Source organism: Tympanuchus pallidicinctus, unplaced genomic scaffold, assembly GCF_026119805.1.
Source record: "Tympanuchus pallidicinctus isolate F22 unplaced genomic scaffold, pur_lepc_1.0 scaffold18, whole genome shotgun sequence".
Lineage (NCBI taxonomy): Eukaryota > Metazoa > Chordata > Aves > Galliformes > Phasianidae > Tympanuchus > Tympanuchus pallidicinctus.
The window spans coordinates 8,209,802-8,235,657 of record NW_026294699.1 but is presented as its reverse complement, the minus strand read 5'-3'; the positions used below and the strand labels follow the sequence as shown (position 1 = coordinate 8,235,657).

The 25,856-nt window shown below is 49.1% G+C and overlaps 1 protein-coding gene and 1 long non-coding RNA gene across 2 annotated transcripts; both read left to right on the top strand.

Moving 5' to 3' along the window:
- The first annotated feature begins 62 nt into the window (after positions 1–62).
- On the top strand, positions 63–23,293 carry USP31 (ubiquitin specific peptidase 31). The gene is made up of 16 exons (XM_052680532.1): positions 63–650; positions 5,869–6,006; positions 6,444–6,532; positions 7,630–7,722; positions 8,372–8,507; positions 9,006–9,150; positions 9,929–10,112; positions 10,601–10,712; positions 11,284–11,378; positions 11,865–11,942; positions 12,442–12,571; positions 13,804–13,923; positions 14,088–14,313; positions 15,092–15,250; positions 15,953–16,105; positions 16,611–23,293. The coding sequence occupies exons 1-16, from the start codon at positions 63–65 to the stop codon at positions 18,143–18,145; spliced, it is 3,981 nt and encodes a 1,326-aa protein (XP_052536492.1). The 3' UTR covers positions 18,146–23,293.
- On the top strand, positions 754–5,855 carry LOC128079394 (uncharacterized). Its single transcript, XR_008206088.1, has 3 exons — positions 754–1,998; positions 2,810–3,079; positions 3,899–5,855. It is a non-coding gene; the product is annotated as an uncharacterized LOC128079394 (long non-coding RNA).
- Positions 23,294–25,856: the final 2,563 nt, after the last annotated feature.

The following is a 25,856-nucleotide window of genomic DNA, read 5'->3' as shown; positions in this document are numbered from 1 at the left end:
GGCCGCGCGCGGAGCGGGCCTGGCCGGGCGGGTCGTGGGGATGCGCGCGGCGCCGCCCGGCCATGTCGCGGGTGAGCGGCCCCGGGCCGGCGGGCAGCGCCAAGGAGAAGCGCTCCTTCAGCAAGCGGCTCTTCCGCGGGAGGGCGGCGGGCGGCGGCGCGGCTCCCGCACCGGCCGCCGCCGCCGCCTCCTCCTCCCCGTCCGCGGCGCCGGGGCGGTCGCTCGGCGGCTTCATGAGCCGCGTGCTGAAGACCCTCTCCACGCTCTCGCACTACAGCAGCGAGCCCGAGCCCCGCGGCCCGCAGGCCCCGCGCCTGCCTCCGCCGCGAGCCGCCGGCGGCCTGGGCAGCTGCCTCCCGCCGGGCCCGCCGCGCCGCCCCGAGCCCCCGCCGCCCGAGCGCGGCTCCGAGGCGGTGCCCGGCGTGGCGGGGCTGCGCAACCACGGCAACACCTGTTTCATGAACGCCATCCTGCAGTGCCTCAGCAACACCGAGCTGTTCGCCGAGTTCCTGGCGTTGGAGCAGTTCCGCGGCCCCGCGGAGCCCGGCCCGCCGCCCCCCGCACCCGGCGAGGTGACGGAGCAGCTGGCGCAGCTGGTGCGGGCGCTCTGGACGCTGGAATACACCCCGCAGCACAGCCGCGACTTCAAGGTGAGGCGGGCAGAGCCGCCGCGGCGCGGCCCTGCACTTCTGCTCGGCGGGAGCGGGCCTCGGGCCTGGGCGCGGTTCGGTGACCGGGCCGCTGCCGTGCGTCCGCGTCTCGGTGCGAGGAGCCCGCGCCGGAGGCCCGGCGGCATCGCGCTGCTTCCCACGTGCCGGGCTGCGGTTAGGCTGACGCTGAAGGAACGGGTTCTCTCCCGCGCCGCTCCGCTTCCCACCCGTACCTGGGCGCTCCCACCGTTGTACGTGGAAGGTTTGTTGCCGCTTTGGGTGCGTTTGGAATGCTCGTGGCTGCCCCTCAGGAGGAGCGGAAGCCCCGGACCCGGTGGGGCAGCCAGCCTGTTGATTTCCACTATACGGTGAAGCCACCGGCGGCTCTGTGCCTGATGCTGGAGGTGCCCGTTTTGCTGTTTCATGCCTGTCGTGCCGTGGTGGCCGGCTGCGGCTTGCTGCTGGCATGGGAGGGGGCCCTGAGCCCTCTGTCCCACCGCCGTGCTGCTGGGGCATTGTGAGCTCTGCCCCTGGCTCTGGCTAGCACAGAGCCCTGCAGCAGGTACACTCTGCAATTGGGTCAGAGGCACCCTGTTGGAAAAAGGAGGCCCAGCATCTGGTGAGGAGCATGAGGTGCTACCACCCACCCCATGGCTCTGCTGAAGCCACCCCCAACTTGTGAGTGCTCCCTGGCAGCAGCAGGTGTGAATTTCTCATGGGTAATGATTAGAAGCTTGAGGAGGCAAAGCTATCTTTCCCCAGTACAGATATAAAAGGGAGAGCAGAGCAAGGCCAAGAAGTGCTATGTGCAGGCTTGGAGTAGAGGTGCCTGGGTAGGGGTGGCAGAACAAGAAGGGAAGCAGAGCCATGTATTCAGCTCAACCTGCGTTCCAAGTTTTTCTAATAGCGGAACTTTCTTTGCCCAGTGGCTGCCGTAACTGACAGTGAGTGCCTGCCTGGTCCGTGCTGGAAGAACTGGAGCTATCAGGCCCCCCAGCTGGGTCCCGAAGCCTCATGCTGGGGGTCTGGTGCAGGTGGGCCCCATGGCTGTGCCCAGAGTTAGCTCACAGTGACCTCAGCATTGACGTGAGTGTGCAGCTGCTTCTCACTGGGGCAGTTACTTTGAGTAGTAAATGAATGCTTCTAAAGGCAATTCAGTAGCATGAACCTGCTATTAAATTCACTGTTGTTAATTAAAGCTTTCTTCGGCAGGTTTGCATGGTTTATTTAAAGGTGTAAACAAGAACCTTACATGTAAGGAAGGCGAAGGTTGATGCTTTCGCTCTGGGAACCGCTGTTTTCCCCACGAGAACGTCCCTCATAGCCTGTTTCTTTTCTGTTTGAAATGGTGAGAAGTGTTTTCAGGAGTTGTTCTGCAGCTTCACTCCTTTGGCAGTACTTACTGACAGTCACATTTGCTGCTCGCAAAGCTCTTTAGGCAGTGCTTAGCAGTAGGTGTGGGGGATTTTTTTGGTAGTGCTGTGTATAATGGGGTAAAGACAGTTTCTGATCTCGGAGTGCTTATCTGCAGGTGCTAAGCGCCTTTTAGGGATACAGGATAAGTATTATCTCCTGGCTTGTTCTGACATCATAGGCTTTGTTCTTAGGGCAGAGAAGATGCTGCTTCAAGGGAAAGCCTCTCTGGGTTGTTCAGGATGGAGACCTTCAGGGCTGATGTGGAAGGGGCTGTGGGTGAGGGGCTGTTGTTCCTTCACGAGCTTCCTGGCGTGAGATGTTCCACACTGCGGTAGAGGAGGCAGGTGCAGCTTTGGGCGACCTCCCCTCCGGCCTCGTACTCTTTCACAGTTGTTTGAGCAACCACTTTCTCCTGGTGTGCAGTGGTTTTTATTTTCCTGCCTAAACAGAACCGCTGCTTTCATAACTGGGGCCAGTATTGCAGCTCGCGCTTCCTTTTTCCCTTTGTGATGGTGTGACAATAGCAGCAAACACACATTGTGTCAGCAATAGCTGTGCTTGGGGCCCGTTGTTTGCAGGGCACCGTCCCGCTCTCCCCCAGAGCTCTGTCCATCAGCTGCAGGGACAGAGTGCCCTTTGTGCCAGGAACAGGGGAGCTGCAGGGAGTGAACTTCTATTGAAACTTACTGGGCTTGAAAATTGTATACCCGTACCCAGATCCTCTGCTTTTGTCTTTCCTGCAGTTGTGGTCTCCTGTGGATGGTGAAGTTATTTGCTGTTCTGAGGCTTTCCTCATCACTAGGCTGGCTGCACACCAGAGCACTCTGATGTTCTCCAGGGCCCTGCTGTACTTGTGCTGCCCCGGTTTCTTTTCCTGCCCGACAAGATGAAACTGCCTGTAGTGTGTACAGCAAATACAGCAGAGCCATAGGAATGGGATGGAGTTGGATTATCAGAATTAGATCTGGACCAAAAGCAAATCCCTGTTAGTGGAACAGGGATTATTGTGCCAAGTAAATATTGCCTTTTCCATTTTTTTTTTTTTTTTTTTTTTAAACCTCAGTAACAATTAATAGTGTGTAACTTAGTTTTACAGTGCTGGTGTTTAGGAAAGCTCTTGACGTAAATATTGTGCTTGGGATGAGTGGTCCATTGGCTGTGTTTCATTTCTGTGGGATTCTGAATGTCTGCAACTTGTGGAGCAGCTCCTATGGACACAGCCAGTCCTCGGCCCCCTGCTCTGAGAGAGGAGGGCAGTGGTGCTTGGGCCCCCCCTGCTGTGTCCTGGCCCCATGGTTCCCATGTTTCTGGAGCGGGCAGAGCTGGGTGCTGTGGGGCCTTGAGGTGCTTGCCCCAGTTCAGACCCTGTTCTGCTGTTGGCATTGCCCATCCCTCCTTCCAGCTGCAGTCCCTGTGTTCCTGCTGTGTGGTTCCACTGCCCTGTGTCTGGGTGGCTCTCCTCACTGCTGTGCCCTCTGCAGCAGGTTTGTGCCAGCATTGGGTCTGTGCCCCCCATGGTGGGTCCAGGACCCCCACTGACCATGGGTAGCCTGTGGCTTTGGCTCTGTCCCCAGGGCTGTGGATGGCTGCCAGGTTGGAGCCATTGTTTCCCAGGTTTTGCTTTCCCTGGAGGGGAAGTCTTTCTTTGAGAGGGGAAGTTGCCATGTTTGTGTGTGTGACCTCTTCGTGAGGTGTCTGTTTAGAAGCTACCCAAACACAAAGCTGTCTGTGGGATTTAAAAACAACACAATCTCTGCCCAAGCCCAACTTCACAATGTTCAATGACAGACAAATAATAGGCTCTTTCCTGCTCACGTGTGTCATTGTTTCAGGGCTGTCATGAGCCAGTTCCATCCGTCCATGTCCACAAACCTTTCAACAGCTGCTTCCTACCAGAGGCACACTGGAAAACAGCGGGCTGACATTTTCCCTTCAGTCATCTTTGCCACCTGGAAGAAAAACAGCAGCAAAGGAGTGTCCGGTGGTTCAGCTATGCTTGGCTTTATTTATGGCATCTATTTAGAGCAATAGATGATTAAAGTTTCATTGGGCTGATAAAAACGATAATGCATCTTTGCTGTAAATCGGCTTTGTGGACAGACAGGGACTTGTTTGATTGTGGGGAGCTTGTATTAGGGGGCTGGATATCTGCAGTCAACACAAATTATGATTTCCCCTTTCTCTCTTCTAGTAGTTCTGCTTCCATTCAGGGTTTCTGAGCGCTGGGAGGATCTCATCCTGTTGGCTGTGGGTGGTGGGTCCCCAGAGCCCATTCCCACACTGCTGCTCACAGCTGGAGCAGCTGCACAGCCCTGTGAGATGGAGCCTGGTGGGATGTGCCACCTCTGCCTGCAGCCCAGATTAGGGGCAGGGGATTAAAGGCCAGGAGGTTGGTGGATGTGCTGTTCTTAATGTGTTTTTATGCATGTTTAAACCATTTGCTTCTTAACTGTGTATTTGCAGCCAGTCACAATTGCTGCTGCTTTATTGCACTGTTCAAGCAAGAACAAATCTGCTTGTACCAATGGCAGCAGGAAGCAGAAGGAGCACTGGGAGCACGCTGCTGGTGCTGGTTTGGGAGCACAGGCTGCAACCTGCAGGCAGCCCTTGGTGCACACAGGATCCAGCACCCAGGTCTTTCCCAGAGCCATGCCAGTGGTGCTGGGAAGGGGCAGTGAGAAATCAGTCCTTGCTTGAAGTCCAGAGCTCCTTGGCACTCAGGGTGCTCTTTCCTTCAGCCCTGTCTGGAGTGGAATGGCCAACCCTGTGTGGAGTGGCTGTTCCCTGGACACTGCTCACTGCTTTAGCACCACATTGGTATGTTTGAGCTGGTAGGGTGCTGGCCCTTGTGCCTGCAGGGACAGGAAATCCCCTGTCAGAAGGGCATGCACATGTGTAATGAGAGCAGATTATTTCTGTTCTCCCTTATTTTGCTGCCTTGAGGCAGGTGGACGGATTATAGAGGATAGAGAATATATGTCTGTCAGTCCTTCCCTGTCTTTCTCATCACCCCTCCCTTCTGATGACCCCATTTTTAGAGGGATAAAGCAAGCAGCCCATCCCCCTTTCTCAAATCTGTTGTGAAGTCTGATTAGAGAAATCAGAGGTTTGTGGTGGGCATGCAGCACGTCTGGTGCTGCCAGGGTGCAGGGCTGCTCTGCCTTTGTGCTGCCGATGGCTGGTGCCAGCATTGTGTCACTTCGATGCTCCCTGTGTCCCTGAAGAAGCAGAAAAAGCTGTTTTTTATTTTTCTCTGCAGCAGGGGTTGCTTTCTCCTCAGTTTGTAACTTTCCAGGGTCAGCTCATCATATCCTGTTATTTTGGAGAGCATTCAGTCTGGGTGCCTTGTGGTGGTGCATGGTTCCCGTCCCCTGGGTCTGTCCCAGTGCTGTAGGGAAGGTGAAAGTGAGATCGAGGGGCTGCAGCACAGGAAGCACCTCCTGATGCTGATTGCTTATGGTGAAAGATGATTCCAAGCCTTCTGACTTCTGCATGGGGAGGAAGAGGCACGTGTGGCTTGGCTGAGGCTCAGCACAAATGTCAGCATTGCGAAAGGTGTCCTGGAGCTGCAGGGCAGGGGCAGACTTGTGGAAGTGCAGACTTTTGTTGCTGGTGAATTTTCAAGCCATTCCCATTTGTGTCCGGAAGAAAAAGAGATTTGAGCAAATCTCTTGGGCGTGCTGCTGCACTCCTGAGATGGCTTTTCTGGAAATTCAAGTGTAAATTACATCCTCCGACTCTTGAAAGCTTATCCGGAGTAGTGCCAGTTGTCTTACTGCATGCAGTCTGTGTTCCTCTGCAGAACATTGTGTCCAAGAATGCCATGCAGTACCGTGGGAATGCCCAGCACGATGCGCAGGAGTTCCTGCTCTGGCTTCTGGACAGGGTCCACGAGGATCTGAACAACGTGGTGAATTACAGCGGCGTGCCTCCACTCAAGGTAAGAAATGCTGCTGCGAGCCTACGTGGGAGATCAGCTGCTGCTTTGCTCTTCAAATCAGATCTGCCTGTTGGTGCCTGAACTCCGATGGTTCAAATGAGACAAAAGCTTGGGTTCAAATAGTGTTTGTTTCTGGCCCTGTGAATGTGGCTAGCTGTTTCAGTAATCCCTGGCACGGGCTCCCTGACGCAACCCTTAGAGAATGCTGACACGCAGAGGAAACGCTGCCAGCCTTGCATCTGGTGCAGGACCCCTGCCTGTCGTGCAGTCACGGGGCTCTGACAACCTGTGTGGGCAGAGAGCACTGCTTAAAAATCTTGGACACTTTCCTGATGTTTCTGGTCAGGGAGGGCACAGATTTGGCTGGGAGTACTGGAGTCAGCTGGAGCACACCTACACGCTTGGCTATGCTTCTGGGGTTTCTTCTTTTCTTTTAGCCACCACTGGAGGATGATGTGCTCCTTGAGGGACCAGCCTTTCCCATCAGTAGTACTTTCGTGCAGGAACTCTTTCAAGCCCAGTACAGGTATGACATTTTGTAAATTCTGAGGCATTATTACATGCAGTAGTGACCCCAGTTTAATTTTACTCTGACACTAGCTCACAGTACAATTCGGACTGCTAACAGATGTTTCTGAATTTTTGCTGAATAAAAGTTGAACTAGAAACTTTCACCAGAAGGAAGAGAGAAAGAGTTTGATTACTTCAAATTTGGTATATTCTACAGTATGCACCCCTTTGCCACCTGCCCTGATGTGTCCTGAAAACAAGGCAGTGCTTAACAGAGCAAAGGCCCAGGGTGCTCACTGCTGTGAAGCTCACCCTGCCTGCTCAGAGGCAAGAGGCTGCAGCAAAGTGCTGAGATGCCTGGAGGCTGCTGGGGAGTTGCAGATGGATCCCAGGCACCTTGCTGGGTTCTTGTTATCTGGTGCTTGAGAATCCCGAGTTGAATCCTTCAGTGTCCCTTCAGGTTATTTCCTGTGAGTTTCTCATACTTCTGGGAAGTGAGCTTTCTAATTTCAGAACTAGTGCAGAACTAATTCCAGTGTTCCTCAATGTCTTGTATCTGTGCTGCTGTAGGAACTTGAATTACTGGGCATTCTCCCCAATGCTTGCCAGGTTTTCTTCTACAAAGGAGAAATTTTGTGTAGTGTAAAACACTGGCAGTGCAAGGTGTAGGTTGATTTGGAAGGAGATGTGTTGTTGGGATTTGTCTTCTTCTGAGTAAGAGGTCTTTGCTCCTGCAGTGCTGACTGTCACAGTCTCCTTCCTATCACTTTACCTCTCTTCAAAGAGAAAATCCTTTCAGGTCTTTCACACTGGAGCTGCTGTTGGTGAATTATTAATCTTGGAGTGATGCTTATTCAAAGCCCAATTCAGTGTCTTGAGTGAAGTCTTCTCCTTGCATGCCCTGTAATGAACTTTCAAGCTAATTACTTTGAAATGATCTAGAAATTCAGTACCCTTCTCTTACAGGAATTATGTCTGTTCTGTCTCTGTGCCAAGCCGCTTTGTATGGAGGAAGAAAAGTGTGACACGTGGGGTTGGTTATTTATGATGTGATCATTGATCTGTTCCTGATGAAACGGTGTATAACTGTTCTGTTACTGGTGTTTGTACCAGGTCCTCTCTGACGTGCCCTCATTGCCAGAAGCAGAGCAACACCTTTGACCCTTTTCTTTGCATCTCTCTGCCGATTCCTTTGCCTCACACACGGTATGTGGCATTGTCTTGAAGTATGTGTTGCCTGTTTCCCCCGTAGCAATGAGGCACCTGTTTATACAATGGGTACTTGAGCTCTGCAGCTCCTTTATGTGACACTATGGATGCAGTTCAAGAAGCAACAGAACAAAAGAATTGAAAGAAGATACTAAATAGGAAGATGTCCTGTTTGGTTCAAAATCCCTGTTCCACTGCTAGGTGGAGGCTGAGTGGGCTTTCCAGGGGAAGTTTCCTCGTAGGCTCAATTCTCCATTGTGTACTTTAGAGGTATTACTTTTGGTACTGTTGGAGGCAGGACTTAGTTTTAAGAAACAACTTGGAAGAGCTATCCCTGTGGTTGTGGCAGCAGCTCTCTGAGTGCACTAAGTTGTTCCTCTGAACTGACCTGTTACAGGATCCTTGCTGGAAAATTAGATTGTTTTACAAGAGGGTTTTACTTTTAACTTTGTGCATCTTTTTTTTCAAAGCTTCCTGCTTTTAGGAACAAGTAGCAGCAGCATATATAGTAAAAGAGGTCTTTGGAAGTCAAATAAGTTTGTGTCGCCCCACAGCTGCAGACGGGGAGCCTCTGGTCAGGCTGGCCCCCTCTGGGTGCTGTAAAGCCTATGCCTGAGGTCCTGTGACCTGTCTGTGCTCTCTGCAGGCCACTGTATGTCACTGTGGTGTACCAGGGGAAGTGCTCCCACTGCATGCGCATCGGGGTGGCTGTACCCATCGCTGGGACGGTGGCCAGGCTGAGGGAGGCTGTGTCCTCAGAAACCAAGATACCCACTGAGCAGGTAAGGGCTGGTCTTGCCTGAGTTCTCCTGCTAAAGGAGGCCAATACCGTGGCATTCATCCTGTGTGCAAGCAGTGTTGGATGTGTAGAATTGCAACTCGCAATCCATAGCAGTATGGTGATATCCTGGATCCTGCTTTTTCCTGTGGGTTGACTTCTTGAAATCTAGTGATGTTAGGATCACTTCCTGTGCAGACTTTGCACTATCCTGCCTGATAACCCCGTGGTTCTTATGTATCAGGGAACTGTTGGGCACCTATGGGCACAGGAAGTGTTCCAAGAAGGCTGTCAGATCCCACCAAACCCCCTGCATGTTGCCGTTGCCTTGTCTTCTATTCTGTGACTGCCCTCTTCCCTGCGCCTTGCTCTGGGCCAGCACATGGATGCTTTGAAGAATGCACTCTGCAGCAGGCAGCCCATGCTGAGAGAGAGAGATGGGGCAGCTCAGCAGGACTCGACTAGGGTGGCTTCATGGGTTTTTTGCTTCTGCTGGCTCTAGATTGTGCTGACGGAGATGTACTACGATGGGTTTCATCGTTCCTTCTGTGACACTGATGACCTGGACACAATTCATGAAAGTGACTGCATTTTTGCCTTTGAGACCCCGGAAATATTTAGGCCTGAGGGTATCCTTAGTCAGAGAGGTAAGTGGAGAACACTGGTTTGTGCCCACCTCAGGTGATTGGATGAGAGAGGTTTGATTTTTGGAAGAGAGCTTACTCAATAATTTATGTCCTACAAATAGTCAATTCTCTGGTGTATTGATTTCAGCTCGGGCTTTGTCCCATCTTATTCCAGTAGGTGTAATGGTGGTGCCAGCTGGGAGGTTATCAAGAAGTGATGTACATGACTGTCTTCCTCTTCCTGGGCTTGTTCTGCAGGCCTGGCTGGCTTAATTCAATATCTGTTTAGTTTTTGTTTAAAGGTCTTCTAAGGACCAGATCAAGACACCAAAATCATGTTATTTAAAATCAGATTGTCAATGATGAATGAACAGGCTCAGGAATGAGCAAGCACTTTTCTCTATTAAAGCTCAAGAAATGCAGTTTTTTCGATCTCCCTCTCAGAGAAAGGGAGTAATTGCATCCTGGGTGGACAGAGGGTAATCAAAGGTAAATTTTCCTATTGAATGTAACAAGCAGAATTTCTGTCACTTCAGCTTTTCATGCAGGCAGACAAGCTTATGAGTATTTGCACAAATTACTGTGAAAAATCAGTTAGGTGAGCACTTGCATCTAATTTATCTCTATAAAGAAGTAGTCACCATGAAAAGTAACTGTTCTTTGAAGCCTTTGTGTTAGCGTAATAAAAATAGTGAGTCTCTATTCCATACTGACCTGCTCCCTGATGCCCAGAGAAGGTTCCCCAGAGGGACACACATTGTAAATGACATAATGAAGTAATTCATTTCTACTTCTTCAGGAATACATGTGAACAATAACCTGAATAACTTAAAATATGGCACTGAACACTCACGAACAGTATCATACTCTCAAGGAACTGTGGTGTCTGGAAAACTGGAACAGTCCTCTACTAGACAAGGAGCAAATGACAAGATTGTCTTGCTGGTGTGTAATAGAGCGTGCACTGGACAGCAGAGCAAAAGGTGAGTGCCACGTTCCCTGTCAGGTTGACTGTTGTGGCTGTTGCCTGAATGACCTGTGTTTTCCTCACTGAATAGTGAAAACATAAGGTGCAGCAGGGCCAGTTCACATTCCTAGCTTCAATAAAGTGTTAAATATACTGATCAAAACCCATTAATGAATGCAGCAAATCTTCCTAATTTTGAGTTTAATATGGCCTAGTGTTACTGAGAGGATGGTGAGCCCATCAAGATGTGTGACCTGCTGGGGAGCCACATGTTTTGGGAGACAGCAGGCGTGTCTATGTTCAACAACAGCTGGAGATTTTGAGTGCATTCGGGTGGGGGAGAGTGAGAAGTGATCTTGCCAAAGCTGTACAGAATGCCTTGTTTCTGAGGAGTTTCTGTAGGAGCAGAGTGGGGAGCATTGTGGCTCTGTCCTAGTGTGGGGTCTGGGTTGCTGAAAAGGATGATCTTTTAATTTCTTCCTCAAATGCTTCTCCATTCTCTAGGTTTGGCTTGCCCTTTGTGTTGCATTTGGAAAAAACAATTGCTTGGGATATTCTGCAGAAGGAAATCTTGGAGAAGATGCAGTATTTCCTGCGGCCTGCAGCCTGTTTGCAGGTGAGGCATATGGCTCAGTTTCTATGGCGTGTCCTGTGGTGTGTGATGACCTGATCATGAAACCTGTTGCTGGAAGCAATGCACGTGCTGTGCAGATGCCTTCCCATGTTTGTTTTTGCAATAATGTCCAAGTCACTTATACTTTTGTCTGCTTTGCTGAGTGTTCCAGCTAAGAGTAAACTGGTCAGGTGAAGAAATTACATGCTTCACTTCCTTCCTTACCCCTAAGAGGCACTTGAGAAATAAGTGCTGCTGTCTGCACTGGAAATCCCCTGGCTGGTGGTGCTTGCCTTAAGGAAAGCTGTAGAGTTTGCTTACTGGTTGCGTGTTTCTGCTGAGAGCTCCCTCTGCGCAGTGATGAGAAGGGACAGCTTGTCTGGTCACTGCAGGGGAGGTCTGGGGGCATGGAATATTTGCTGCTGTCTGCACCCCCTCTGCTAGCTGCCTGGCATAGCTGGATCTTGGGCACTTGTGTAAAATGCGTTCTGAGTTAAACTCACTGTCTGCTTATGTTGGGAGCAAGTTAACTTGTACTGGAGTCACTCACGTGGCTTCTGCTGTCTTGCTGCAGGTCTGCCCATTCAGCTTGCGAGTGGTCAGTGTTGTGGGCATAACGTATTTGCTACCTCAGGAGGAGCGGCCCCTCTGCCATCCAACAGTGGAAAGGTAGGTGGTGCTGCTCCTCCTGGGCAGGGAGAGGTTTGTCAGCTGGGAGCTGGAATGCAGGCACAGAGAAAGGGGCAGTCCTGGTGCAGATGCGTGCAGGGAGCCAGGAGCAGAGGAATAGCTGGGTGTCCTCAGGGAGTTGTCAGGATTGCCATCTTGCCATCTGGAATCTGTCCTCACAAATGGAGAAGAGAATGAAAGCATCCCCCATGGTTTTTTTTTTTCTTGACTATTCTTCAGAAGATTTTTTTTCTGGATGCTTGTTTTGTAAATAAACATGCATTCATTTCCAGAACTAAGCACTTAAGTAAATACAGTTCTCTCTTTGCCAAGCTTTTTGCTGTGTGAATTCCTTTTCTCCTTTTAAACTTGATCTGGGTGGCAGTGAGGAAGGCAAAGAGCAAAGGCAGACAAGTTATATATGTATGGAAGATAATGTAGGTGTTAGGTTCCAAGATGCTCTAACTTATGTCTGTTCTTCTCCAGGGCATTGAAGTCATGTGGACAGGGGGGCACTGCTCATGTGAAGTTAGTCGTAGAATGGGACAAAGAAACTAAAGATTTGTAAGTATGAAATAGAAAGCTGTGAAGTGTTTTGACCTCTGGCCAGATCACACTGTGAACTGAATCTCTCAGCACACACCAGACCTCAGAACCAGCATCCATGCCCTGGCTGCTGTTGGTGGGGGCAGGCGGAGGTTGTACATGCTGGGTTTGCTCTGGCCTCAGAGCCTTTTGCTCTGTAGCTGGGGTTCTGAATTACGGTGCTTGTGTCTCACTTGTGGCTCCTTCCCTCAGGAATTATATTCACTTGAGATATTCTGTGGGCTGTGAGCAGCGTTGTCTCTCTGAGATAAACTGCAGTACATGCCACTGAAGCAGTTTGCTCCTGTGTTCTGTTCTGTTCCTCTGGTGGGCTCTCTTGCCAGGCAGTTCTTGCTCACGTGTAATAAGACAAATCCAGGAAAAAGCTGCTAATTCTACTTGTATTTCCACAATGGCTCAGCAGCAGCAGGGGAAGCAGGTGGCTGTGCTGGTAAAAAAATGTGTTGTATCTCTGCAGCTTGTTTGTGAACACAGAGGATGAGTATATTCCAGACTCTGAAAGCGTCCGCCAGCAGAGAGAGCTTCATCACCAACCTCAGACCTGCACTTTATCTCAGTGTTTCCAACTGTACACCAAAGAGGAGCAGGTAGGACCTGACTGTATGGCACCATGTCTCTGAATGTCTGATTGGTCTTTGTGCTGCCTGAATGCCATACTCAGCAGAGTAGCTGTTTTCTGCAAGTACTGATTTGTTGAGGCAGGAGAATAAATTTGTTAACACAGCACTAGTTAGCAGTCCTGCTAGCAGTTTTTCTGCAGTGAGGAGAAAGCTGAAGGCAGTAATGTTCCTTCTCCACCCCTGATGTTTATCACTGCAGAACAGAAGTGCAAGTTCCTGTTTCCTCCTGTGAAACAGCAGTGTCTTTTGTGATGTATGGAGAAAGGATTGAAACACTGTGGCATCTTCATGGGAATGTGCTGCTCTGTCTTGGAGCAGTTATGCTCTCCCAGTCCTGAGTAAAGCAGCAGCAGGCTCGAGGCAGCCTGTGCTAAGCAGGGTCCTGCAGCACAGTCACCCAGGGACCGGACTCTAAGAGTGTGGCTGCTCTACTCCTCCAGCTCAGCTCTTGATGTGAGGAGGTGAAATGGGCAGAAGCAGTAGTGTGCCGTGAGGCAGGCTTGAGATGGTTCTGATCTGGAGCGTGCAAGTGATCTGTGTCCCTTTGAGAGAGGTCTGTAACCTGCTGTAAAAAGAATTGGTCCCTGAGGTGGATTGTGGACCCCTGATTGAGCTTTAATTATTTTGGATCCCCTCTGGTCGCTTCTTTCAGAGGTGGAAGAAACATTGTTTGACAGCTTTATAGCTCTCTGCCTTCTGAATTTTCTGACCGTGGGGCTCTGGATGGAAGTGCTTGTCATGCCTGTGTCTTTGAAATGATACATTCTCCTTGGTGGACTGTGCAAATTTCTGCAGCTTGTAAGTCTGGGACATTGGGACATAAGGAGTAAAAGGATTCTCACAGGGCAGCATGGTGTCAGAGATGAAATTTGAAGTATGCCAGTATTCCTTTTGTTCAGATGTCTTTTCTGCTGCTGTTTTTTTTGTGAGGATAACTCTACTCAGGCCTCTTTTATTTTTTGTTCATTTCTAAGGGACTATGGGCTTTGAAAGGTGGAAATGAGTAATGTGCACAGCAGCTATAGGTGAATTCTGCCTTGCTGTTTTGAAAGGTATCGTTGGGAGCCCTGAAACTTGATGAATGGTGGAGGTAGTTGGGATTTGTGGGTCGGTGCCTGTGCTGAGCTTGGCCAGCGAAGAAGCAGTGGCTGCTGCCTTGGAACTTGAAACTAATACCAGCTCATGCCTCTTCCTTGTAGCTTGCCCCAGATGATGCATGGCGATGCCCACACTGCAAGCAGCTACAGCAGGGTAGCATCACACTGAGCCTCTGGACCTTACCTGATGTTCTCATCATACACCTCAAAAGGTTTAGACAGGTAAGTGATCCTGGAGGACTGCTTGTTTAGCCACAGAGTGACCTGGTAAGAGCACCTCTTCAGCAGCACTGCTTGTTCCTGCGCGTTTCTCTCCTGGTTTTTGTTTTCCCCACGGACGGTGGCCTTGCTGTCACTGCAGTTCATGCTGTCCTCTCTTTGCACAGGAAGGAGACCGAAGGATGAAACTTCAGAACATGGTTAAATTTCCCCTGAGTGGTTTGGACATGACCCCTCATGTTGTTAAGCGCAGTCAGAGTAGCTGGAGTCTGCCATCCCACTGGTCACCCTGGAGGCGACCTTATGGTCTTGGGAGGGATCCTGAGGACTATATCTATGACCTGTATGCTGTCTGCAATCATCATGGCACCATGCAAGGGGGACACTATACAGGCAAGTTCCCTGCAATATTATGTCCTCTCAGAAAGAAAACTGTTATATTTTCTATTGTCTGTGGCTTCTTCCTCTTCTTCAACAAAATGACCTAAGTCAGCTCAGGAGGGCTCGCTATGTAATACTGGAGGGGTAACTCTTATGACTCTGAGAAATGGAACAATGCCTTTAGACCCCATAGATCCTACTGTACATTCATTTCTGCACTATTTTCCCTTGGGAGTAATATCACCGTGTTTCAAAAATGTTCTTTCCCATTTCTGTAGTTGCAAGAGACTATTATATATAAGCATTTGCACATTGCCTCTGTGCACAGCCCATTTTTGAATCCCTCTCTGCATTTTTCAATAGCTCTGTGGTGGTTTATAGGATCTGTATGTCTTCAGTCAGCACAAAAAAATGTACATGTTTGTAGTTCAGATGAATGCCTCTGGGCCACCTTGTCCTGGGTGGGCTCAGGCAGGAGGAGATTCACTGATGAAAGCAGTCTGCCACAAAGAACAGAACATGAAATGAGTGAAACTACCCCAACTGGTGCTCTGTTCTGGGCAGCAATACTGAAGACAGGGCATCCTGAAATGTGAGCTGTTTGTTGCATTCTGATCATCTCAGGCTTCCTTCTTGCTAGTCAGGCTGGAAGAGGATGTGTTACATGAATAAATCCATTCCTTTCATTCTCCTCTGAGTCCATCAGAGCGCATAATTAAAGCACAACCTTATCATACAGCAAACTTGAGAGTTGTAGGAGTAAGGAAAGTAATGGTAATATTTCTCTCAGCATATTGCAAAAACTCGGTTGATGGCCAGTGGTACTGCTTTGATGACAGTGATGTTCAGCAGCTTTCTGAAAATGAAGTCTGCAAGCAGACAGCATATATTCTTTTCTACCAGAGACGCACAGCAATCCCATCATGGTCTGCTAACAGCTCTGTGGCAGGTAAGCCCTGTTGGCTTTGTTAGGAAGTGGTTATTGTTTGTTCTGCATAGAACTGAATAATTTCTCTGCCCGGCTCTGCTTATAGTTCAGCTCTCTGTCTCAGAGTTCACAGGGAGCTGGGATGAGTCCTCTGCTGTGCACAGGAGACATGGGAAGCTTCCCGTGTGTTCTGCTCCCCCTACCTCTCTTAGCTAATTATGACAAGGGAGCTGTGGACATGGGGGAGCCCCTTCTGCTGCCATGTGCTCAGAGCTGCCTGTGTGGAAACCAGCATGCCATAGCAGCGGGCCTAGTTCATTCCTACTAGCAGTGCAGCTGGTCTTGGGTAAGCAGCTGGCAGCTGAGTGTGTTGATTTGGAATCTGGGGTGAACAGGGTCAGGTAAAGGTTTGGTGACTTGCCTTTGGAAGGAAAGATTTGCACAGTGTTCTTGTGGCAGCTCAAGGACTGTCCTGTCTGTGAGCTGTGGTGTTAATTCTTTTCATTCGCAGCATGCTGGGACAAGTGTAATTGTCTCTTTTGTTTGTGGCCATAACTATGTGTGAATAGAGATTTAACGCTTCTGTATCAGAATGCTGTGGCTACATGAGACAGTCCCAGATTGAAGCTGGTGCAGTACATGCATGACACTGATCTTCCCAAGAGTTCATGTGTTCTGCAGCTTTGTGCTCCTGGCCTGATGTTTCTGTCCTATTCCTTGCAGGCTCCACAAGCTCCTCACTCTGTGAGCACTGGGTCAGCCGTCTTCCTGGCAGCAAGCAGCCCAGCATTGCTTCTGCAGCATCATCACGGCGTACGTCTCTGGCTTCGCTCTCGGAATCGGTGGAGCTGACTGGAGAAAGGAGTGAGGATGATGGTGTGTATTAACACTGCGGTGCACAGGGAGAAGGAGCTGGGCCAAAAAAAAAATTCTCAGGTTGCCAGCCTTTCAATTCCAAGATGCCTAGGAGGGACAGTTCCTTTAGCAGCTGGGGAAGTGGACACTTGTTGAATCCTTTAGCTTTTGTGCAAGACAGTTGTGCCTCAGGCAGGCATGAAGAGACAAGTGCACAGTGTGGTGTAGTTGTGTCTGTCTGATTCGTTTAGGTTTTGAACTAAAAGAGGGAAGGGAGGAAATTCTTTACTCAGAGGTAGCAGCCCAGAGCTGTTGGTGCCCCGTCCCAGGAGATGCCCGAAGCTGTGGATGGGGACCCGGGCAGTCTGAATTTGTGGAGGGCAACCAGCCAAAGGCAAACCGAGGGGACTTTAAAGTTTCTTCCAACTCAACCATTCTGTGACTGAAGTTGCACCTATGGAGGGGTGACATAAACTGACTGTGGGCTTGGCTTTAGTACTGATGGCATTGCTTTCTTGCTCTGCAGGAGGTTTTTCAACTCGGCCCTTTGTGAGAAGTGTCCAACGTCAGAGCTTGTCATCCAGATCTTCTGTCACCAGCCCACTGGCCGTGAGTGAGAATGGTGTCAGGCCCTCGTGGTCACTCTCTGCAAAACTGCAGATGCGCTCCAACTCTCCATCGCGCTTCTCTGGAGACTCCCCTGTGCACACCTCTGCTTCCACTCTGGAGAAGATCGGAGAGGCTGCTGATGATAAAGTCTCCACCTCTTGCTTTGGCAGCTTGAGGAATCTCTCTAGCAGCTACTTGGAGCCCTGTGACGGTGGCCGGCGAGAACATAAAGCAGCTCGCAGGGCCCCCTTGGCTGTCATGGAAGGGGCATTCAGGGAAGAGCCTGTTGTAAGGACATCAAGCTCAGATCTTTCAGATGGGCTTGGTAAGAGTTCTGAGCAGCCAGACAGGAGTCACCCTGCTTTGGACCCTTTTGATAACAACAATCAAATCGCCTTTGTTGATCAGAGTGATTCTGTGGATAGCTCTCCAGTCAAGGAGGTGAAAGCCCCCAGTGGGACAGGACTGGCTCCAGAGAAAGTGGAGGGAACCCCGAAGAAGGCTCACAGCTCCAAGGGAGCTTCTGAGTCAGACAGAATGAGGAAAGGAAGGACGGTCTTATCTACCCAAGAGACTAAAGTGTCTCGCTCTTCTCCTCCCCTCAAGAGTTCCCAGAAGGTTTCCCGGTCTAGGAGTAAGACCGATGCCTCTAGGGCCACTGGGCGACACGGGTCTCCTGCACCCACCCAGGCTAGGAAGGACCATAGCACCAAGTCTGAGGTGACTGTCCCGTTGGCTCAACAGAAACAAAAGTCAGGTTCTTCTCCATCCTCCACAGCTGCCAAGAAAGCTGCATCAGGCTCATTGACTAAGGGCTCTTCTGCTGGGAAGAGCCGGACTTCAGAACGAAGCCTCAGCAGGGAGGGCTCTAAAATAAGCCTGGGGTCAGATAAAACAAGTGTTACCAGCAGTTCGAGAACAAGCTCCCCACGGATCAGCCACTCCAGGAGTGACAGCAGGGCAGTAGACAGCAAGCACACGCGGAGCTCCTCTATGGCAAACCTGCGGTCTCCAAATGTTGGTATGCGTTCTGGTTTGAAGAGAGACAGCAAATCGGAAGAGAAGGGATTGTCTTTCTTTAAATCAGCCTTGAGGCAGAAAGAGACCCGTAGATCAGCTGACCTGGGAAAGACAACGATGCTCTCAAAAAAGGCAGCGAGTGGCAGCTCCAAATCAGCCAGCAAAAACGCGCTGGAGGACAAATCTGAGAAAGGTGGTGTCCCACCAGCCTCTCAAACCAATGCCAACGTTACTGCAAAAGAAAAACATGTCCCAAAAGATGCCGCACCCAACAAACATTCTCTGCTGTCCAGCCGCAAGTCCAAGTCTTCCCTGCTAGATCCTGGAGCCCGGTCTCCTCCTTCCAGTGGCAAGCAGGCTGCAGACAAGCCACTGAAAAGGTTACCTTCCAGCATGCAGGTGTCTGTACGGCCTTCCATGGAACCTCAGTGAAATGCTGCAATCCAGGTGTCTTTTCTGCTGAGAAGCTAATTTATTCTGAGCTTTTGTTTTTTGTTTTTTTTTTTTTTTTGTTCATGTGCCTAATGTATGTTTTGAGGAGAAGTTAACTGCAAGTTGTTAAAGCGCCTTTGATTCTGCCATCAAACCAAATAGCCACAGGCAGCCAGCACTGATGCAAGTAGGCTAGCTGGAGTCGTCATTGAACGTGAATGCAGCTGTCCTATAGCACTTGTACAGGAGTCTGTCTATAGAAAATGCATCAACTTCTTTCAGGCTCGAAGTCTGAAACCCAGTTGTACTGACACTGGTGTGCTTTATAGAGCTGTGAACTGATATTCCTTTAGTCTTGTTCTGAGCAGGCTGTTTCCACATCGGATTGCAGCCTTGTTCTGAGCTGGGAGGATGCGAAGGAAACCAGACAGAAGAGACTGCCGCTGCTTATGCTCTCTCTCAACCCTTTCTCCCTACTCCCTATCATTTTCAAGCTTTCTAAAGGGCAATATCTCAACACTAATGTTGTTTCTCAGGTATATACTCAGCCAGTATAGGAGGGACTAGCATTAGTGGATGGACAGAAAGGTACCTGTGTGTCTGCATATGTGTGTCTTTATAATAGATACCATTCTGGCATTCCAACAGCAGAAAGATTTTTTCATAAAGTGTAATCTGCTTTTTTGTTGTTGCTGTGTCTGCAGAGAGTTTTACTCTGTCCATACCTAAGACAACCTCTAGCCTGTCCTCTTTAATTGCTTTCTCTCTTCCAAAATCCTATACTAAGTGACGGAAGCCACTGAGCAGCAGCTGGTCACCAGCTTGTACCTGTGAGATCACAGGGTGGAGATTGTTACAGTGCCACAAGAAACAGCTGTCTTAGTGTCTGGATGGCAGTGGTGCTGTACAGAGCACCACTGTACCTCCTGAGAAGAAGCTTCTGTGCTTTGATGCTTAATTGTAGTGGTGTAATATGGCATCTGCTGCTTATAGGGGTAATATTTAGATAAGCAAAGTGTTGTCTCACCTTCTCTGCCTGCTCTGAGCGTGCCCTTAGCAAGCTGTCCCATGTGGGCTGCAGGTGCCTGGGTACTGAGGAGCAGCCACGCTGCAGAGCACTGCTGCACTCCTCCCTGCCTGGCACTGGGGTGAAGCATTGCTGGGCCTTGTGGTCATGGTGGGCTCTGTCAGGGGTAAAGCACTGCATTTGTGACGTCTTTGTTTACATGCCCTTCTGAAAGGGGACTGTCCTCACACTCTTCAAGATTCCTCCTAGGAGGAGGATTCTTCTAGTCCTTTTATATACACGTGGTATAATTTTTTTTTTTTTTTGTAATTCAATGAGTTTTTATTAATGCTCTGCATATCTTTTACGTACAGCAGCAGCCTTTTGTGTGCTTGTCTCTCGGTGGGGTCCCTGCCTGCCTCGTTGAGCGAAGCTTCTCCAGGCTGAGCCATGGGCAGCCCTGCTGGCACTCCTCTGTTGGCACTGTGGCAGGTGGCCCTCAAACCAGCACTTCTTTCAGCTGGCCTCTTCCACCTGCACTCCTAGCTGCTGTTGGCTCCCTGCAAGGAGCCTCACCTGGGGCAGTTGGGCACACGGCTGCTCCCTGACCCTCTTCTTACCCAGCTCACTGCTTTGGAGCTCAGTGTGCTCAGTTTGAGGTGGCTGTTACCTTGGAGCTGAGGAGTTGGCCTGGGATGCCATAGAGCTCTGCTGGTGTGTGGCTGTGAGCCCACCTGCAGCACAGCCTTTGCTCCATCCCAGCTGTGCTCTGCAGGGCCTACCTTTCTGCACCACAGAAGCTGTGCCAGTGACCTGCATGTTTTTATGATGTGTTGGACTCTGTGCCCTGGGCTATTTTTTAAGCCTAAACACAGCCATCTTGATCTATTTCTTCTCCCATGCGTTGTTTCCTTCTCATTTAGTGCAGCACAAGAAGCGAAGATTGCATTACTTGCTTCTTCCATGTATAACTCAGATTATTCCTGGATTTTTTTTGTTGTATCCAGCAGATCAGATAGGACTTGCTTCACGTTGTGGTACTTAAATTACTCCCGTAATGTCGATATTGAAATACTTAAGATTTTATCTGTATTAAGATCTTGCACCGTGTTGGCTCTTCTCTTGTAACAACTCCTCTAGCAAGAATGTAATTCTGGAAGCTACTGCTAACTTGGTTTGATATCTTTTTGATAAGACAGAACCTCATTTTCTGTGCACTTCACCATGGGATCACTTGTGAAAGGTTATTTTTATCAAGTGACATTTTCTTTTCATGTCATCCATCTTTCACTGGAGAATTTGAAACTGGAAGCTGATTGTGTGGTTTTTGAGGTGTCTTCAGCTGATGCCTGTGCTGAAGGAAACTTGAAGCCATGTCCAAGCTGGCATTCTGCTGAGTGCCAGTTAGTATGTCTGTGTTTGGGGCACAAGAGTGGTCACAAGAGCTGCTGGTTGGACAAAGAGGGGATGAGAGGTCGTGGTGCCAAGTGTTCCTGTAGCTGAGGTTAGAAACAGTCCAATCTCTGCATTGCTGTGAGAAGTCATCCAGCTCTTCTCTCTCTGCTTACTGTAGTTCCTGATGGCAGTCTCTGCCAGCTCCAGCACTGGCTGCTCTCTGCATGCTGCCTGTTTGGATCTCTGCCTGTCCCTTTGGAAACAGAAGCTGTAGTGCACCGAGTCATTGCGCTGTGAACAAGCATAGGGTGGGCTGAGTAGCTGATACTGACAGTGCCCTCTTCCTGTTGATCTGTTGTCTTAGAGCACGTTTTCTGGCTCAGGAGGGCATGACTTTGAGCATCCTCGAGCAAAGTGCTTTGATCTAGCAGGGTGCACTGTAGTTCTTGTTGAATATAAGGTACACATCAGGCGTGCAAAGCTTGCCTGTACAGGATCTGGAAGATGCAGTCCCTGTTCTCGTGGCTGTGTTGATTCTGTGAAACAGCAGTTTGGGAAGTAGCTGCCTGCTGCCACTCAGCATCCTCTGCTCCTCAGTGTCACAGATCCCCAGCAGCGTAGGAACTTCCTCGGGTAGGAGAGGGCTGAAGGATGTGGGCCCTGGAAACAGCAGTGTTCCTGGTGGTTTAAAGCCACACCTGATTGCTGTTAAAACCGTGGTTGCACTGGGGGTGGAGGGCAGACCTCTGCCCAGTGCCAGAGCTTTGCTGGAGTCACCTACAGAAGTTATTTTTACCCTCTTTGGGCTTTGTCTTTTGGATAGCGTTTAGTAGTGTACAAAATTATAAGCACATTTTCAATGATGTGTATTAAAGAGGCACCTTTTATTTGTATTAATCACATTTGATAGACAATTTGGTGCCTGCAGTTCTCGGTAAATTGTAAATGTCTCACTTTGGGTGTATAAATTGTTAACCCGTTCGAACTTATCAAAAAAGGCTACGTTAAAAAACAAAATGCTTAGGATAGAAAACTAGCAGCTTAATGACAATACACTTACTCCACTGCAAGTGCCCTCATCCTTCCTAGCTGCAGAGTTGTTTGCTTCCCAAAGCTGAAACTTGAGCATGGTCAACCATTTTTTCTCAGTAACAAAGGCAGTTTTGCATGGCGGTTCTCTTGCTGTACTCAAATGCATGCACTTATTATCTATGCAAGCATCTAATATGAACCACAGTCCGTGCTTTCAGTACCCAGAGCTGCTCGGTGGGCACCAGAGCATGCTTTGACTCTGTGCTTCTGTTCCTTGGTGCAGTGCCATGCTGGCACATAGGAGCATGTACCTGGTTTCCTGCTTTATTTGCACATCTTTGATTCTTTCCTTTGCAGAATTCGAGATAACTGACAAGGCTGGAGTGCAGTGTAATGTCAAAGGAATTAGAAACGTTGAAATGAGAACAAACTGGTTTTATGTATTGTATTGGTTTCTTTTTCCTTTTTTTCCCCTTTTTTTCTGATTTTTTTTGTTTGTTTGTTTGTTTTAAAACAAGGCAATCCTGGTCAGCGTTCTGTGTGTAGCCTGCTGCTTTGTGTACCTTTGCTGACACACTCTGGGTGGTGAGGAGGGGCTGTGGGGCAGGGCCGTGCCCCCATGGGCCGTGCCCAGGGCTTAGCCATCATAGAGAGGGGTGGGAAATGACATTCCAATTGGTTTTGCTGTCATCTTTTTTTCTATCTTTGTCATTGCCTCCTAATCTGAAACAATTTGGCGGCATCCAACGTTACCTGTGGAGGGAACTGAAATTTGGTTTTAATCTGTGGTGAGATGAAAGCACAACTATGTGGTTTTCTTAACAAAAGCACCATGAAGCATCTACTATTAGGAGCTTTACTTTGTAAAATAAGGGTACGTGAAGACTTGCACGAGATCTATCTTAGGCCTAAAGGTTTAGGAAGTCTTCTGTTTATTTCAAGGCGATAGCACTCAGTTTATCTGCAGATAGTGTTTTTTATTTTAAAGACACAGATTAAAATTAAGTGTGAACACCAACCCTGTTTCGCTCTAGGCCCTGCAGCACAATGTGCTGTGAGAAGGTTAGTGTTAGGTTTGTATGGCATTTGTGCAGTGCAATAAGCAAATATTTTTTAGGTGCTACATTGCCTCGGGTAGGGTGACACAAGGGAATACAGGCTACAAGCGGCTACATTATTTTCTTGTGGCCTTCCAAGTATTAATTTGTACAGATTTGCTCACCAACTGTGCCTCACCATTGGTTAAAATTGAATTTTAAGTCCTGTTACAAATGTAGTTTCTCCTCTGGACACAGCGTCAGATTTTACACTGGAATATCTATGGTTCTGAAAACTGCATGTCACATCACTGTACGCCGATACTGGGACGTGGGGTTTGCCCACACCTTTGATATTCTCTTCTGTATTTTAATGTTTTTGAACTGTACAGCAATCTGGAGAGCAGGCTGTCTTTACTTGGGATTGAACATTGTACCATAAATTTTAAATTATTTGAGGACAAGTGCATGAGACTGTGTCAATGCCTTTTATTATTTATTTGTATGTTTTATTATTCAAGGTGTATGCACTTTTAATATGCAGAATTTCTATTTTTATGTTTAAAAATCATTTTCTTTCAGAAAGAAGAGTGGGAATATGAGGAATTGGAATTCAGTGGAAAAAAAAAAAAAGGGGAAAAATGTAATAAAATACAATAAATTTATTACTAGGCCTTCCTCGCTGAGTGAGTGTTTTTCAGTCCTCTGTGGCTACCCCTCTGCTCTGTCCCCTGGGGCTGGGACAGCCCTACACCCTTTGTCCCTGGGCCATGCCTTGCTCCTGAGCCTTGCTGCTTTCTGCCTGTAGCTGCTCAGCACTGCATGGGGTGCAACTCTGCTGGGCACCACCATGGGGACAGAGCCCAGCACAGAGCCTAGTGCGCAGAGGCTGTGTTACACCAGCTGGTCGGTAGTGTAAAAGATCTGGGCTTATATTAGTTATTAGGGAGCATAATTACTTGTATGGAAATGGGGCTGACAGATGTCGTACTGAATCGTGGGGTCATCACTTATTTATAGGTGATTACATTAAACAGATATTAATATGGCCGAGGGCTTTGCAGGATTAGAGTTAATATATTTTTGTTTATTATATTTGCTGATATTTCTCCAATCCCCAAGGCTTTTTATGGCTACTTATTAAACAAGGAGCCTGCACTTCCCTTCATGTCGCTAGGAGGGTGTTGGGGGCAACTGGAAGGCAGGTGGGAACTTGGAGTGATTAAATTTTATTGCTCCTTGTTTTTGAGGAGTTGAGAAATGAGGTGGGGCAGCTGATGGATCTGTGCCTAATAAGGGTAGGTCTGACCCTGGGTTGGGGTTGTGCTGTGCTGGGGGGGCTGAGCATCGTATAGGGTCCTGATGCTGGGTAGTGCCCTGTGCCTGAGGGCTGGTGGCCCCATGGCCTGTCCCCGTAGCTGGGAGGCCCTGAGCGAGCTGGGGCAAGTGCCATGGCATGCAAGTTGCACAACCCCCTGTGTTCTGCACCGCTGCCTCTAAGCACAGTGACACCAGGAGTTGGAGGCCATTGATAAATTACAAGGTATTGGGCACTGTCATCGCTACCTCTGGACTCTTAAATTTTGTTCTAATTAGAGCATTGCTTTTCCTTCCTCAGCAGTTTCTCCCTTCTGCTGCATATTGATCCGCTCTCTGTGGGGATCTGACCAACTGTTGACAATTTATGATAACATAAACCCGGTGCCTCTTACAGCAAAAACAGCTTTTAATAAACCCGCTGACACTGCCTCTCTGTCAGCCTGACCCGGTTAGTGAATGGATTTGGCAGTTAGGGATTGGTGCCACAGCTGTTCTGTACGCGGGGAGGGTGCTCAGTCGTCATCATATTTCATAACCACACCTCTAACTAATGGAAATTGGTGAGGCTAAGAGAGCTGCCAAAGCTCAGCTGGACGTGGACACCTTTTCCACGTTAGTTTCATCCCGTGGAAAAATACTTACAGTGTAGTAAGGAACAGCATGCCTGGTGTAACCACATGAGTTTCTTAAAGGAATGCAATAGGAGCGGCTGTGCATTAGTTACCATTGAGTCTGAGCTGATCTGTGATGAATTGATCCGTCCTCGTGGTATTGAGTGCTTCTCAAACTATTCATCAGCCCCACGATAAATACCTCTGCCAGCCCTCGCTGACGTCCTATTTTAAACACCTCTTCCAGGGCACCAGCACGGAGCCGTGCCTGCCTGGGAAGCAGGGCCTTATCACTATTTAATGCACTGCAGCTCTTGGGCTAATCGAATATTTATAACGATGCTGGTATTTACCAAACAAGTGCTCTGTTTGCAGGATCCCCTGGGTGTGGGGTGGCTGATGGCCCCACGGGGGGAGATCCCGATGGGCAGTGCAGCCTATAGCCAGCAGCCACAGCTCTGCCCTCCCACCTGGCTGGAAGTGCCTGCTGCGCCGCACGCTGCTATCAGCTTGTTCTTCGGGGTGTCACAAACACTGTAACATCTGCTCTCTCTGCCGTTTGCTTCCGTCTAATTCTTTTTTTATTGAAATGAGTTTAAATTGTCTGAGAATAGATTAGATTACTCTCTCCCCGAGGTTGGCGCACTTGTATGATGTGGGTAAGTGCGCGGTTAGCAGCGCTCGCTCCCTTTTTTAATCTACGAGAAGCTGCTCCCTGGAGAACTGGCGCGCTTCCTAACGACCTTAATGAGTTTCCATAGCTGAGGTCAGATTATCTCGAAGGGCGGTAATGGCAGGGCAGGAGGTGGCTCTCTGCACTGCTGTGAGTCTCTGATAGCTTTGTACTCCAGCCTGTAAATAAAGCAGAATTTGATAGCTCTGCCTGGATCCACCGTGAATACATTTTCCCCTTTAATAGACAGAAGTGTGTGTGTTGCAAAGCAATTCATGAAGACCGTATGACAATCTTGGAGCATTTTAATATTTTGCAAATGATTTATCATAGGTAATGAGCAGATGATATACTCCAAGGGTATGGATTATCCATTAAGGTCCCCACGTAGGAGGCATCTGCAGGTGATGCACTGCTAACAGAAAGCTGAAATCACAACTTCTGTTTTGTTTATTGGGAGGGATCAGCAGCTCATGAGGTCTCTCCCCTTGTCCTGTAACAACATTGGTAAATACACCCTGAGTTTGGGCATGATGCTGTGTGGTCCTGCCCTTCCCCCTCTGCTGTCTTTGGAGGCTTTGGCGTGTTGAGCTGGAGCTTAGTGCTTGGCTAAGGGCTGAGCGCGGTGCTGATTCAC

Excerpts from the sequence above, each read along its gene's own strand:
- USP31 (XM_052680532.1), top strand. The coding sequence starts at position 63 with ATGTCGCGGGTGAGCGGCCCCGGGCCGGCGGGCAGCGCCAAGGAGAAG. Across the intron at positions 6,007-6,443 it reads GCGGCGTGCCTCCACTCAAG|CCACCACTGGAGGATGATGT; the intron begins GTAAGAAATGCT and ends CTTTTCTTTTAG. Across the intron at positions 15,251-15,952 it reads TGCTAACAGCTCTGTGGCAG|GCTCCACAAGCTCCTCACTC; the intron begins GTAAGCCCTGTT and ends TATTCCTTGCAG.